This window comes from Hypanus sabinus, chromosome 23 (assembly GCF_030144855.1).
Source record: "Hypanus sabinus isolate sHypSab1 chromosome 23, sHypSab1.hap1, whole genome shotgun sequence".
In the NCBI taxonomy this organism is placed as follows: domain Eukaryota; kingdom Metazoa; phylum Chordata; class Chondrichthyes; order Myliobatiformes; family Dasyatidae; genus Hypanus; species Hypanus sabinus.
In genome coordinates, this window is record NC_082728.1 from 7,019,521 (window position 1) to 7,036,344 (window position 16,824).

The 16,824-nt window shown below is 37.8% G+C and overlaps 1 protein-coding gene across 4 annotated transcripts in view; it reads right to left on the bottom strand.

Annotated features, from left to right (window-relative positions):
• The window catches only part of cep112 (centrosomal protein 112), a 526,403-nt gene that overhangs the window by 306,069 nt on the left and 203,510 nt on the right, over nt 1-16,824 (bottom strand). For all 4 annotated transcript variants that reach the window (XM_059948278.1, XM_059948276.1, XM_059948277.1 and 1 more), the window contains exons 13-15: nt 13,052-13,206; nt 8,070-8,199; nt 7,436-7,528 (exon numbers count right to left, since the gene is read on the bottom strand). In XM_059948278.1, the coding sequence (XP_059804261.1) occupies nt 7,436-7,528; nt 8,070-8,199; nt 13,052-13,206 (378 nt within the window). The remainder of the gene's footprint in view (nt 1-7,435; nt 7,529-8,069; nt 8,200-13,051; nt 13,207-16,824) is intronic.

The following is a 16,824-nucleotide window of genomic DNA, read 5'->3' on the forward strand; positions in this document are numbered from 1 at the left end:
AAAATTTTCTTTTTTTGGCCCATTTATTCTTAGCTTCAAATAAAAATATTTATCTTTCACTTATTTCAACTCTTGTTTCCATTGGTGATCCAATTACTTTGTTTGCTGACTTTGCCGGATCATTTTTTTATTGTATAACGCATTTCATTGAACTTTGCTATTTATTTTTTATTTTATATTTTTTACTCTGTTCATTATTTTTAAATGCTTTCATCTCTTGTTCCACTCTAAACTCCAGATCATTGCAACTTCTCACTTCATTCAGTTGATCTGGACAGCAATCTGAATGGCAGTTTAAAATCATTAACCACACAACTGAAATGTTATAACCAGAAGTCACAGAATACTACATCCTGCAATTTTTATATCCTTACTCAGATTATTAATACTTCCAATCCTTCAACAGAATGAAAAGTTTTAAGCTTTCACATGAATACCTCTTGACAGTGCCTCAGATTCTCTGTCTTCCCTTGATTTTGTTTGGCACTTCACTCTTTTAAAACCTAACTTCCTCCTGATCTCATCCTCATTACATTATTTTTTTCTAATTCAAAATCTCTGCCTTTTTTTTGTTTCCCTATCTCTCCCCTCCCCCCCCCACCCCGACTTCTGCTTTCTTTTAACATTTTAACTGATTATTTCTGCTTTGGTTAAACTAATATTTGGTTGAGAACATACTTCAATTGTTTCCTTTGTCCACCTAAAAATCTGTTGGCACGACAGCGCTCAGAATGGAGTATCTATCTCAAGATTTCAGGGTTGGGTATATGAGTGAGGTAGCCGAGTTCAATTGGGGGATTGATGCTGGAAATACTGTTTCAGGAAAGACACTGACATTTGGGGTGGGGGACACTGAATATTGGTTTGGAAAAGGTTCATTCATGCTGCCAGTAGGTTTTTAGCATTTTGCAGACAGCATCGGTGGAACCTCTCCAAGAGCTTTGAGATGCTTATTCTCAAGTCCCAGAAGCATGGCCAGAAAAAATTAGTTTTGTGGTGGCTTTTGGGTCCTTACTCTTTGATACCCTTTTTCCTCAGATGGCCAAAGGTTGTGCTAGTACACTGAAAGACGAGGAAGTTGACTCACTGGACAGCTCTTGCAACATATTTAATCTATTAGCCTATTTCTCTTTCATCTTTGTCAGACACAAAATATCTTTATGCCATTGGTTAAAACAAGCTGATTGTTGCAAATTTTAATTCATTTAGAATGAAAGCAGGGCCAAAGCTCATTACTGCCCATCACAAACCACAAATGAGCCACTTTCTTGACCAAAAGCAACTCTCATAGTGAGCATACTCCTATAATGTTGTGAGTGATGATGCCAAGATTTTGACTTTGTGATAATTGTAGGCGTTAAAAGCAAGGATGACATTATTTAAGGGAAATTTTCAGGTAACGACTTTCTCTTGTTCATGTTGACCTTGCTTTCTAGGTTAACAACAATGAAATTATGATCAACAAGCCAAATTTGACCTGGCAACTCTTAGCCTGGCCCATTGAATGACCCCCAAGGTACCATCTTTCCTGGCTTGGAGGGTGGTTCTAGCCATGATAGGATGACGGTTGGGAAATATGGTGAAAGAGTTGGGTTAAAAATTGTGCAAGGGTGAGACGTGGTTCAGGATATTGCCAAAGACTGATCAGGAAGACATCACAATGCCAGTTCACATAATTGCACATGCCAGTGCCACTGTGAGCTGAGCTAACATGTCATTTACAAAAAAATGCTGTTAACAACTTGACCAGTTTTCTACTGCAACTTGAAAAGTGCAAAGGTTTCAGATACAGATCATGGTTTTTCTTCTAATATTTGTATATTTTGATATCTATGCACTTGTAATGCTACCATGGCACTGAAATTTCCTTTGGGATCAATAAATTATCTATCTACTACCATTGTTCCCATAAATGTGAAATAGCACATCAAAAATTATAAATATCTTACTATTACAGAAAATAGGTTCTATAAAAATGATAATGCTTTATCAACACACATTTAATCACAATATTTTGCTCATTCTTCCCATTTTTTTGCAGATATTGATTCATCAGATTTCCCAAGTCTCATCCAAGCGTGTTTTAAATCAATAAGTACAGTCACAAACAGCAGAGAAAGAAATACAGGCGATTGCAGATGGTGGAAGCTGCAGCAACAAATATCCATTAGAGGAACTCAAATTGGTTGAGTGACATCTGTGGCAGGAAAGGACATGTCAACATTTCGTTTCGACCTGAAATGTTGACAGTTCCTTTCCTTTCACGGATGCTGCATGACTTACTGAGTTCTTCCAGCAGATTATTAGCAATTAACAGCAAGCTATTTAACCCGGTGTCCACTGATTTCGGGTCTTATTCTGACCCCATCTAAGAACCGGACATTTGCACTTTAACCTCAGTTGAATATTGATTAATGGCCTTAACATTGGTCAGATACAAAAACTCCCACAATTCAAATCTTGATATTTGTAGTTAATAAAAGGTAGTTTCCAACACACTCATTGTTTGTGGTGTTATAGTTGCTGCATCACGGGCTACATTTTGCCAAACCTTGAAAGCCACTCATCCACTGAGATCCATCCTAAAATGTTTAAGTAAGCTAGCATTTTAACCAATAAATTAATATATAAACTTGAACACAAGTACATACAAAAGCAAAATATTACAAGTATTACAATATTAAAATCAACAAAAGCAAATATATAAAACAAAGAGATTTAACAAATCAGCAGTTTTTTTGTATTTTCAATTAGAATTCAGTATTTTCATAGAATGCTTATTATACGCTTAATCTATTCATCCTTGGATTGTTTTGGATTTACAAAAAAATACATTATGTAAATTCAAATTTAGATTTCCAGCATCATGCTCAAAGCTCACTCTATTTAATTTGTTTTCTAAGATGAAAAGCTTAGCCTTAGCTGAAGTGTATTTTCAGTTTTACAACCAATATCACGCCAAAATTACTTCTTTGCATAAATGTGGATGAAATATACACAACTTACAGGGCTTCCTCTAAAGGGTTATTCAACAAGTTAATTGAAATAGAACTTAGGGTTCAAATATATTTTCCACGCAGTGTTTGACTTGCAAGACCTTAAGATATAGGAGCAGAATTAGACCATTTGACCCACAGAGTCTGCTCCGCCACTTCATCAAGGCTGATCAGGTTTGCTTCCTATTAACCTCTGCCTTAAATATATATAAAGATTTGGCCTCCACAGCTGCTTATGGCAAAGAATTCCACTGATTTACCACTCTCCAGCTAAAGAAATTCCTCCTTATCTCCGTTCTAAAAGGACAGCCCCTCTATTCTGATGCTGTATCCTCTGGTCTTAAGACTCTCCCACTATAGGAAACATCCTCTCCACAGCCACTCTATCAAGTGGCTTCAATTATTCATCATTCTTCTGAATTCCAGAGAGAATGCAGGCCCAGAGCCATCAAACGCCCTTCATATAACAAGCCATTCAATTGTGGAATTCTTTTTGCGAACCTCCTTTGAACCCTCTCTAGTTTCAGCACATCCTTTCTGAGCTAAGGGATCCAAAACTGCTCACAATACTCCAGGTGAGGCCTCACCAGAGTTTTATAAAGTCACAACATTAAATCCTTGTTTTTATATTCCTGTTCTCTTGAAATGAATGCTAACATTGCATTTGCCTTCCTCACCACAGACTCAACCTGCAAATTAACCTTTAGGGTATCCTGCACAAGGATGCTCAAATTCCTTTGCACCTTAGATTTTTGTATTTTCTCTCCAAAATATACCCCATGACATCACATCCAATGAAACTAGCAGAGGAACTAACTAAACAAAAACAATTAAATTTCAGTAGATATTTTTCCTGGATTCAGAAATTGGCAGGTGAATGGATGTCAGGCAAGTGGGTGGCATTTAAAATGAGACTGCCAGAGTTCAGGACCAATATGTTGCTGTTAGGGTAAAGACCAAGGGTCAGCCTCAATGACAAAGAATATTGAGTCTCTGAGCAGTCAGGAAAAAGGATGCATATTGAATTAAATTGACTTTATTACTTACATCCTTCGTATACATGAGGAGTAAAAATCTTTATGTTTGCGTGTTGCACACGCAATGTGCAATTTATAGTAATTTATAATAAATAGTATGTACAACAGGACAGTCAATATAACAAAGAAATACAATTGTATCAGCATGAATTAATCAGTCTGATGGCCTGGTGAAAGAACCTGCCCCTGAGTTGGTTGGTCCTGGCCTTTATGCTGTGGTACTCTTTCCCAGATGTTAGCAGTTGGAAGAGTTTGTGGTTAGGGTGACTCGGGTCCCTAATGATCCTTCAGGCCCTTTTTACACATGTAACTATCCTGAATAGTGGGAAGTTCATATCAACGCATGTGCTGGGCTGTCCGCAGCAGTCTCTGTAGAATCCTGTGATTGAGGGTAGTACAGTTCTCATACCAAGCAATGATGCAACCAGTCAAGAAGCTTTCAGTGTGGCCCTGCAGGAAGTTCTTGGGATTTGGGGACCCATTCCAAAGTTCTTCAACTGCCTGAGGTGTCAGAAGTGTTGCTGTGCCTTTTTCACCACACAGCCAATATGTACAGACCACGTGAGATCCTCAGTGATGTGTATGCCAAGGAACTTAAAGGGGTTCACCCTCTCAACCCCAGATCCATTGATGTCAATAGGGGTTAGTCTGTCTCCATTCCTCCTGTAGTCCACAACCAGCTTCTTAGTTTTTGCAATATTGAGGGAGAGATTGTTTTCTTGACACCACTGTGTCAGGGTGATGAATTCTTCTCTGTTGGCTGCCTCATTATTATTTGAGATCAGGCCAATCAGTGTAGTGTCGTCAGCAAATTTAATTATTAGATTGGAGCTGTGGGAGGCGACACAATCATGGGTATACAGAGAGTAAAGGAAGGGACTTAGTACCCAACCCTGAGGGGCTCCTGTGTTGAGGGTCAGAGGGGCAGAGGTGAGGGAGTCCACTCTTACCACTGCCAGCGATCTGACAGGAAGTCCAGGATCCAGCTACACAAGGCAGGGTGAAGGCTGAGGTCTCTGAGCTTCTTGTCGAGCCTGGAGTGAATTATACTGTTGAATGCTGAACTGTAGTCCAAAAACAGCATTCTCACATAAGCATCCTTCTTCTTCGGATGTGTAAGGACGTATGTCAGATATAGGGAGTTAGGATCAAGCAAATCTAATAAGGAGTATAAGGGATATAGCAGTACAATTAAGGAGGAAATTAGGAGGGCAAGAATGGACATAAGTATACTCTTGTCAGATAAGAAAAGAAAAATACTATGATATTTTCTAAGAGTGAAAAGGTAACCAGGGAGAGAACCAGTCCCTGTTTATGTGTAGAGCTTCGGGAGATAGGCAGATTTAAATGAATACTTTTCATCTGCATGTACTGTGAAGATCATGGAAGCTAAAGAATTCAGTGAAGAGAAAAGTGATTGAAAAAAATCAGTATTCTGAAAGAAGAATTGTTGGTGGTGCCGAGGTGCATAAAGATAGATAAATCCCCAGGACTTGATCAAGCGTATCCTACGATGTTGTGAGAAGCAAAGGAAAAATTGCAGGGGCCCTGGTAAGATCAAACCAAGGAAATACAGGCTGCAGATCATAACATCAGTGATCGAAAATCAAAAATCATTGGAAGGGATTCTGAGAGACAGAATCAATCTGCATGTGGAAAGGCAAAGAATAATTAGGGTTAGGCAACATAGCTTTGTACCTGGCAAATCATACTGTGCAAATTTGATTGAATTTCATGAAGAGGTGACCAAGAGGACTGAACGGGGTACGGTGGTAGACATTATCTATGTGGACTCTAGCAAAGTTCTGACAAGGTTCAGATGGTTAGACCACAAAGGATCCAGTGTAAGTTACATAACTGGAAAAAGGAGACAGAAAGTAGCAGTGGAAACTGTTTTTCAGACTGGAGGCCTGTGACCAGTGGTGTACAAACAGGTTTGGTACTGCATTCGCTGGTGTTTGTCATCTATATTGACCTAGATGAGAATGTAGTTTTTATTTGCTGATGACACCAAAATTAGCAATGTGGATAGAGAAGGCTACCCAAGTCTACAATGGGATCTAGATCAACTGGGAAAATGGGGCAAGAATACAAATTAACTGAAGTGCTGTATTTCAGGAAGTTAAACCAGGACAAGACATTCACAGTAAATAACAGGGTCTGAGGAGCACAGCGAAACAGAGAGACATGGGGCTTCACAGCAGTCAAGGTGCTGGACAGGGTGTACGGAACATTTTCTTTCATCGGTCAGGCATTGAGTTAGGACAGAGTTAGGACATCTTGTTGCAGACCTACAAGATGATGGTGAGACCACACCTGAAATATTGTGTGTGGTTAAGGTACAATACAATACGAAGGTTACAATTAAGCTAGAGAGGGTGTAAAAAAGATTCATGATATTGCCAGGACTGGAGGGCTTAAGTTACAAGGAGACTGGATAGTTTGGGACTGTTTCCCCCAGAATGAAGGAGATTGAGGGATTGCACTTTTGAGGTTTATAAAATCATGAGGGACATAGATAATGTACTGACACGACCTTTTATTTTTACTAGGTATGAGAATAAAACCAAAGGGCATAGGTTTAAAGTCAGAGGGGAAGATTAAAGGAACCCAAGAGCCAGATTTTTTAAAAACGGGGTAGCGGCCATTTTTTAAACGGGGGTAGAGGGAGGGGCATGAAAATGGGTGGTACTGGTTATATTTCTTGGATTTTTTGAGTATGCCCACAAGAAAATGAATTTCAGAGCTGTATATGGTAATAAATACATATTTTGGTAATAAATTTACTTTGAACTTTATGATTCCCATTATTCCTTCCTTACTTACCAGATTCCAGCACTGGTAGCCTTTGTGTTTCTGCTCACCACCTTCCATGCGTTGTCTTCACCTTCACCCTACCCTCCCTACATCTCACTACATCTGCCTTCACATTGTTTGTCAGTCTCTATCTATTACCTACCTGCTAATGTCTCCCATCTCCACCCCAGCTTCTCCTCTACCTAACTGAATCTGCCTTTATCTCTCTTCAGGCTCCTACCCCACTACTGCTCTTCTCTTTATACTGGCTATCTCCCCTCTCTGGTCTCAGTCCTGATAGAAACATTGACCTGTTCTCTCCTTGCTTAAATATTGCTCAACCCATTGAATTCCTCCATCAAATAGTTTGTTGTTACAATTGCAACATTTTAAACATTGGGATAGGTACGTGAATCAGAGCACAGGGGGATACAGGCAAATGAGATTAGCTCTGGAAGCCATCTTGGTTGGCATAGATGAAAGAGCCTATTTTTATGACCCTGAGATCTTCATCAGATGTTAATATCATGTACATGAATTGATCAGACCATAATGAGACATTTATCCATTTGTGTGTGATCTTCGTCTAGCCTTCTGCAAACCCACCCTTAACTGCTGCTGTTTCTGATGCTCATTTTCCTGCAGCTCTTTCTTCAGTTGGCAGATGTTCTGCTCCAGCTCTTCGATAACAGCAGCTGCCTGTTTGATGAGGTGAGAAATGAAAATTAACAGTGAGATCAATATTCAAAATTTACAGCTGCATAATTCTAAAACACCAAATATAGCAAAACTGAATGCAATAAACATGAATAAATAAAGACTTTACTCTAAAGGATAATTAGGGTGTTGTGAAGCAACTGTAAGAATCTCAGCAAATGGAGGCAAACAAAATATTCCAGTGGTACAATTGCAATGCTCAAGTGAAGTCATGGATTTTTAAACATTAAAATCGGTAGCCTAAAAATCTCTTGGAGTCTGAAGAACACATTGGACTGAGAGAGTCTATGGAATATTTCATTTGAGGACTGATCATTTATAGCAGATGAGGCTCAAGGCATCATCAATGTAGATTGAGCTTGGCACTTTGTGCACCAAAAAGGATTTCATTCTTTGCTTGTAGCACAAAAAAGAAAATTAGCAAATTGCTTGTAGATGGTTGGGGAAAGAGGAATGGACATCACCTCCCAGAGACAAGGGCTGATATATAAATATGATGGTCAGGTGGGTAGCCTTCATTTACCTTGGCTGCTGAGAGTGCATGCTCCTGCTTTGTATTGCTCAACTCTGAGTCATGTTTAATTTGCATTTGCCTTCCGGTTTTCTCATGATCCTCCAACATTTGCTGCTTTTCTTTCTGAAGAGAGTTGAATCTACAAGGAAAAGAAGCATTTTTATTTTATTATAACAATTTCAGCTTTCTTCAGGGCCCATTTTGACAGCAAGTTTATACTTAATTAATGTCAGGTTTTAAACATTTCTCTCTGGAACATTATGAAATAATATTTGATTGCCAATAGCTGTTAATAACCAGCAAGACCTTCCTTTCTAAACCACATTAACTGAAAGATTATATCAGATTCTGTGCCATAATTCTGGATATTTTACTACTTTGAAAAACAGCCGTCTAAAAAATGACTTTGAATTATATATTTATTCAAAGCAGTAAGCTATTTTAAAACTTGCTTTGCATCTGAAGAGCCAGATGACAAAATAAACTGTGGCAAAGCACATTTAGTAATGCAGTGAATGTTTACCAAACCCTAAGGATAACACCTGGACTATTAAGATGTTATTACTATAGATTCCATAAATGAAACAATAAACTATCATGCAAATCATTAGCATCTTAAATTATATTTATATTACAGTGTTAAAGCATATAATGGCATATATACATCAGATGAATAAAAGAAGGGATCACAAATAATGACACCCTTATTGAAAGAGATTAGATTTCAGCTAGCATAATATGATCAGATTTTTATCCAAATATTCTTATATACAACAATCTCAGTAGTACATAAATTTCAATTGGCATTAAAATTATGTCTATTAAAAATGTAATCACTTAATAGAAATGTTGTCACTGTTTCCAGATTACAAGATTTTAATCTGCAATAGTTTAGTGATAGGTAAATGATGCTATATTTCACAAGCCAAGAGTGAAACTAAATATTCAGCTTTTATTAACATTATTTTAAAGTCAGTTTTCATTATTTTGCATTTTTCCTTCAGAATTTCTTTAAAAATCCACTTTATAACAGCCTGGTCACTTATTCATGCAAAATATTCAAAACTAAACATGTTATTTGCCAAATGCTAATTTTGAAGCACATTATAACTAGCCTCTAGCAAATATTTAAACAGTTTTAAAGCAAATCAAAATCATAAGTGATCAAAGACTGAATGTGCAAATCCATATCGAGCCGCATTATTTCTGTGTTTGAGGAATCCAATCACATTTTTGCACCAGAATGAAAAATGCAGCCATCTTTCAAAAGAATGTTAAAGGATAAATTAAAACTGTGTTTCTCATGTTATTAAGCTCACTGAGTGCCAATTTAATTGTGCAGTCGTTATCAGGTTCCTTTTTTGTAATAACTAAATCAACATTCCAAGCTTTAGCTTTTAAATGATTCATGCATTGACTTTAAACAACTTTAGTTTCTTTAAACTTGCTCTTGAAATGGTCAACAAAAGCTTGAAATTAGCCAAGCAGCAATATTTTAACTTAATATCTGTGAAATAAAGAAAAGCAAAGGAGAAATATTATTTGTCAGAATTGACAATATTGGCATTTGGGGACCATTCTAACAACAGAATTAACAGACTAAGTGCAGAGATATTAACTCAAATTGCTACCAGGAAGTTAAAGAGCAAAATACTGACAAATATGTACATTTTCGTTTTTACATTGATAGATGCTCAGGTACTTCAGTGCCTGGTGAGGATAGACGGGCATCTATTTAACATTTAACAGACTTCCAGTGGAACTGGAAACTTAATTTAAAATTGACTGTTGCTGCATAGATTTCCCAGCAGTCAGATAATGGACAGTGAAAAGCATCATGTCTATCAAATCAAATCAGTGAAGATTGTGCTGAAGGCAACCCCTAAATGTTGCCACATTTCTGACCCCATCATAGCATGGCCACACCTTACTAACCTTGACTCTATCTGTTCCTATGGTCTTTGGAATGTGGGAGGAAACTGGAGCACTCAGATAAAACTCACATGGCTTCAGGGAGAAGATACAAACAGCAGCGGGAATTGAAGCGTAATCGGTGATTGCTAGCACTGTAAAGCAATTATGCTACACTAATGTGCTGCTTTAGTTACAAAGTAATTCCAGAAATGTTAAAGTGATCTGCACTTTTTACACGGTCCCATCATGGACTTGGGCCACAGCAGGTAAAAGAACTTAATATTATGGAGGTTTAATGTAAAGCTTATCAAATTGGGTGCTTGAAGTTTTTAAACTCAAATAGCTTTTGAGTTAGTGTCCAAGACTGAACATGAGGAAGCATTGCATGCAGACTGTATCTCAATGGCAGAAGTTGGTTCCGTAGTGGATGTCGTGGAGTTTGCACATTCACCCTGTAGATTTGTCTATTCCAGTTGGAGGTAAGGTATAAAACTAAAGCAAGGAAGATCAAAGCTTGACACCAGTCTGAGCTAGTACTTATTGATATATTTGATAGAATTATGGCATGCCTGTCACTCTGCACCAGGCATAGAATGAAGAGGAATTTCTGAGGGAAGAAAAATGCAAGTAGAATTCTCCACTATCGTTCCCATTTGGCAGAGTTAATGATGTTTGTTAGATTGGATAAAGCCATATATTGTATTTGAGACTGTTCCTGCACTTTTCTAGTAATTGCTGCTCAGTGAAGATGGTGGAGATTATACAGTGTGATGTATGGAATCGGCTATTCCATCAACATGAAGCTGGAACCATAAACTTTCAAACTTAAATGGAACAATGTGATAGGTATTAAATAATGGGGAAAATATTGCTTGCGTTAAATCAGTGCAAAGAATGTTGTTAAGTACCATTTCTCTAAACAGACAGAATGAAGCTGAAGCTAAAGCTCTGACCCAGACCTCTGCCCCATAACCACTTAAATACTTCCCATGGCCATGACATTTCCAGTCAGTTTCATGCTTTAAAAGCGGACACACACACTGATTTAGACTGAATACTTGCATACACAAACGACTAAATATGAGATCCTGCAGATGTTAGACATCTTGACCAACGCGTTCTCAGTATTTCTTTCTTTTTGTATTTGCACAGTTCCACCAGCATTTTGTGTGTGTAGACCAAAGGTGAGTTGGCACAGTTGCATAGAGACATGGTAATTTTCATTCAAGACTGGAGTCAAACTCAGTGGGAATTAATTTAAAGTACCTTACCCATGGAACTTCATTGTCTAGTTTCTAACTGGTTGTAAAGCAGCTGGGGCAGAACAGGCCTCAGTTTTCTGTGATTTAACAAGGGAGCATGTACTCAGCTGATAAGGTTCTCACGTGCACATTATCAATCCTGGTGAGTCTGGTTAAGAACTTTTAGATATTATTCCCTTTTATGGAGTTGTGTTTGCCTTTCTTTTAAACAGATAGTGCATGCAGAAGTGACACAGCGCATTAAATCTCCAAATGCCATTCCTATTAAAAACCCATACAGTAATACAGCTGTAAACCTTCATGTTTCTTCTCCTGCATGTGGTGTCATATATTCTTGGACATAGAGATTACACATTTTTAACTGAGGCATGCATTAGAACATTGAGGTTCAAACACTTATTAAATACAGTTAACCCATTTCAATTCACCTGTTCTAAAAGACCCAACATCCTGAAGAAATTCAGCAGATCAGGCAGCATCTATGAAGGGGAATAAACAGTCGACGTTTTAGGCCAAGATCTTTCTTCATTAGTCCTTCGTAGATGTTGCATGACCTTCTGAGTTCCTTCTGCACTTCATGTGTATTATTCTAGATTTCCAGCATCTGCAGAAACTCGTGTTCAAAAAGAGCTACCATCTTCCGTTAATATCCAGGCAGATAAGACTGAATAATATCAACTGTGATTGTCTGCCCTATTCAACCTGCAAATCTATTCAAAATGTTCTTTTAAAATAAGTTAATTTTTGGATAGTTTTATTGGAATGTCGGTACCTTATCCACTTAATCCTGTTTTCTACCCTATGTACTTTTTCTTTAGATTGGTCTTTGTGCTGCAGGGAGAGATCGAGAATGCATTTCACCCTACAGGTTGAGTACCCCTTATTCAAAATGCTTGGGGCCAAAAGTATTAGGGATTTTGGATTTTTTCAAATTTTGTAATATATAATGAGATAGCCATTATGGATATATAATGGATCACCATCATTTCCAACCTTGAATTTATGTGCTACCGGTAATCAATCTTTTGTCTTACCCTTGTTCATCACACATACGTGCTTACAGTAAAAGTTATTATATACCATTAAAATAATGAAAATATCATGTATGCAGGGTAACAAAAGCAGTACAACAGCCATTGGGAGAATAGCTGAATCAGTTATTGAACAAGAACAAACAACAGCAGGCTTTCAGTCTCCACCTATGTTGCCATGTTTTGATTAAAAGGTTATAGTACACAGTAATTGTATTTTATGTTATGGGAAGTATAAAGACAATCAGTATTGTAGACTTGTTCTGATGCTAGATTTTCATCAGCAATGCTCTAAAAATTTAATGCCTTTATGTAAGGTATAAAAACAATCAGCACCGTAGACTTGTTCTGGTGCTAATTTTCATGATCAGTAGATGCTTTAAAATTTAATGCTGTTCCTTTTCTTAAATTTCTGCAACCAGCCTACTGAATATTCACAATTACTATCAATTTTCAGTTCATTGTGATAGATCTTTGCTTGTTTCATGATCAACATACAATTAAGCAGCATATGTTCACTCTGAAGATGATGATAGAAGATTGAGATCTTCAATTCTGCTTTATGCAGTGTTTTTCTATTTTTCATTAACTTTTGTTCATTTCATATATGAAGTCACTTCTCAGAACTATCTGTGCTGCACCTGGGAACCTTCCCAGCATCTTGTGGAATTGTACATTAGTGACGTCATGTCAGTGCTCAAAAAAAGTTTGGATTTCAGCGGTTTTCAGATTCTGCAATTGTGGATAAGGGGTACTCAGCCTGTATTTTCTGCACACTATGTACCTTAATTTTATCTCCTGCAACTCAAGGCAAGTTGCTTGACAACGTTGCTCCAATTCTCCTTTTTCTTGAATCAGTTTCTGTCGCACTAAGGTGCTATTCTCAGCCTCCACAGTCAACTGTTGCACACGAGTCTCCAGCTCTTTCACAATATGGTTCTGCATGTGCAAAGAAATGGATGAATCTTACTCAGATTTTGCTCTCCTCCCATGGAAACATACAATTTAAATTCAAAGACTGTCTAAAAATTAATTGATTACATGGTATACCCTGCATCTTCTGACATTCCCAATCAATAAGCATATGGTTTAATAAATACATGATATACTTAATAGACTTAAGAAGTCAACAAGTCACAATATTCATTGCTGTTCAGATTCCTGTAGTGATATTCAACTCATGTTTATTTGGCGTCTAACTGAAAATTGATATACCATGATGACTAATTCATTGGTATTACCAGAAATGTTACATCTACTTGAAGATATCACCATTTTTGTCTTGTTCACACTTGAGAGGCTTCCAGATATATTCCAGCCTGAACTTTCTTCAATGCTTATTTTAAAATACTATTTGCAGATTGGCATACAGGTGTAACAATTGAGGCAATGTGCATGTGAAAGAAGTATTTACATTGCAACCTATTTAAATAAAAGATCCAGAGGTTTTATGCTGGGATGGGGAACTCCGAGCTTCAATAAATTTTCCCTCTTTACAGATAAATCACAAAACATACTGATTCTAAATTTCCAACTGCAAATGCTATCAAAGTGTTTGAGTGCAAATAGAACAGCCTTCTGCACATCAATGACAAAAACTCAGAACAGGAACTACATATTTGGACTACGCACCAGGTCACAAATCAGGAATAATTATTTTTTAAGCAAAGGTATAGAAAACCTGATAGAAATTGATTTGAAATACATTAAAGTAATATAAAACACATTTTTTGTGTTATTTAGAGTTACAGCACAAAACAGTCCCTTCCAGCTCAATGTACCCAGTTGCCCAGCAACCCACATATTTAACCCTAGCCTAATCATAGGACAATTTACAATGACCACATAACCTACTAACGTATGTCCATGAAATGTGGGAGGAAACCAGAGTACCCAGATTAAACCCACATGTGCAGGGGGAACACACAAACTCCTTACAGATTAGGCTGGAAGTGAACTCCAAACTCTGATGCCCCTACAACAGCATCACACTAACCACTATGCTATCGTAGCAGCATAAAAAATCTGTTTCAAACATATAATACTCAGGTTTTATAAATAATTTCTTCTGCTGGAACCATCAAATGGGTATTGTTGTTTGACACATATAAAGGAAGATTATTCAGTTTCAGATTATGTCGGAGTTCTCTCGGAAGTGGTTTGAATCCACTTTCCAGTCTATTCAGAATGTTCAACAATCATCCAGCACATGAAATGAAGCGGCAGCAATCATGTAATCCCTCAGTGGCTTCACCTTTCACTACAGTAATCTGAAAGGTACTTTTATAAATTGGTAATTTCCAAAGCAATTTAATAATATTTACTTGGCAAAAATGAGGGGTTATGCCAGTTCAAAATTCTAAAGGTAAAACCTGTAGATATACTCTGCCAAGCTCAAAATATGAAACTTTAGTCTGTGCTTTTCAATCATGCCTGGGTTATATAGCGGCACTTGCTTCTTTTTTGTAAAATATAATTTGCACAGAGCACACTTACATGGATACTTTCTCTACGATATTCAGTTGGTCTTTATAACATTTATGAATGGAAATTCACCCTTTCATATATATGTATGCTAAATGTATTCGCAGATCAAGTATGTGCATATAACTATGCTTTAGTGATTCCATTTCATTATCTTCAGTGCAGAGAACAGATTTCCACTCCAATGAGTAAATATCCCCATAAATTTAAATCTTTCCTCATTATCCAACTGACCACAATCACATGGGTGGCATTAGGTATAATGAAACCTTTTCTTCCACAGCGTCCTTATGTATTGAAGTTCAGATGTTTTTCTTCTTGCCCGATGCACTAAGATCAGTACATGGATTATTATCCAAGAGACTCATTCCGTATTATAGAACTTAACAGCTTGCAATCTTTTTGCAAAAACTTCCCTCAGAAGAGCTCACTGGCCTGCAGCATTAACTGCTTCTCTTGCCACAATTTGTGTTTTCACTGTTTTTATTGCCTAGTAACAACTTTCATTTGACAATATTGTTGTGAAGACCAGGAAGTTTTGATTTCATGTGGTGTTGAGTGAATTGCTGAAGCATCTTTCAGTCTGATGACATTAAGCCTACTTGGCAAGATCATCAAAGATATCATATGGTTCTGTGCAGACTGGTTATTTAGTCTATACTAGCTGAAAATCAGAATTCACTAGGGCGGGGGTCGGCAACCTGCGGCTCTTTCACCTCTCTGCTGCGGCTCCCTGTGGCTTTGGGAAATAATTGGTCAGTATTTAATTAAAATGTATTTTACGTTAGTTTGTTAGCTTTTGAAATGTAATTCTAAATTTGAAGATTATGGTGATCTTGTACAATTTAAGTGTGGCGACACATTTCCTCACAATTAGCCAGCATTCCGGCTAAGGGAGATAGCCTACGGGGGTTTGTGAGTACGCGTCTTTTGCAGCATCTGCGTCCATGGGGGCTGGGTTGAGGGAGGCTTAAAAGCAAGGCTGTTTAGTTCGAATAAAGTTATTCGACTGCAGTTTACTGACTGCGTGAGCACACCGCTACAACGTGTTTTTATCGCTATTAATATACGTCACCACTGCCAATACCTGACACCCGCCAGTGCGCGATTTCTTTAATTTTTCGATCCAAGGTAAGCCAACTATGGAGAATTCTAAAAAAAGAAAAGTGACTGAAGAAAACAGAACGTTTAATGATACGTGGACAGATTCATTTGCTTTCACTGTTGACGAGACTGGTTTACCGGTATGCTTAATATGCAATGAGAAACTAGCAAATAACAAAAAGTCAAATGTCGCAAGGCATTTCCAGAATAAACACGCAGCCTTTGCTCAAAAATATCCGGATGGAGATGAGAGAAAAAAAGCCGTTTCGGAACTGATGCGGAAGGTTGATCTGAGCAAAAATCATTTCCAGAAATGGATGAAGTCTGGAAAATCAACGACATACGCCAGTTATATTGCCGCTCAGGAAATAGTCAGGCACGGGAAGCAGTTTACAGATGGTGAATATATAAAAGAATCTTTCATTAAGATTTCAGAACATCTATTCACGGACTTTAAAAACAAGAGTGAAATTGTGCAGAAAATCAGGGATATGCCCCTCTCTGCAAAGACTGTCAAAGACAGAACCATAAAAATGGCAGAAGACATCACAAGACAGCAAATTAAAGACATCAATTCAGCTGTGGCCTACTCGATTGCCTGTCACGAGTCTAAAGACAAAGGTGATATTGAACAAATAGCGTTGTTCTGCCGGTATGTAAACTCTGCCGGGCCACAGGAAGAACTGATTGAGTTGATACCTCTAAAAGACCAAACACGGGGGGAGGACATCTGTGAGGCTGTCTTGAATTGTTTAAGAGCCAAAGGAATAAAGACCACCCATCTGGTGTCAGTAGCTACTGATGGGGGCACCGAATATGACGGGAACGCACAAGGGAATTGTGGCTTTACTGCAGAAGTCGCTGGACAGAAAGCTGCTGACTTTTCACTGCATCTTGCACCAAGAGGCACTGTGCACTCAAACATTTCCTCCGGAATGCACAGAAGTAATGGATGTTGTCATTCAGATT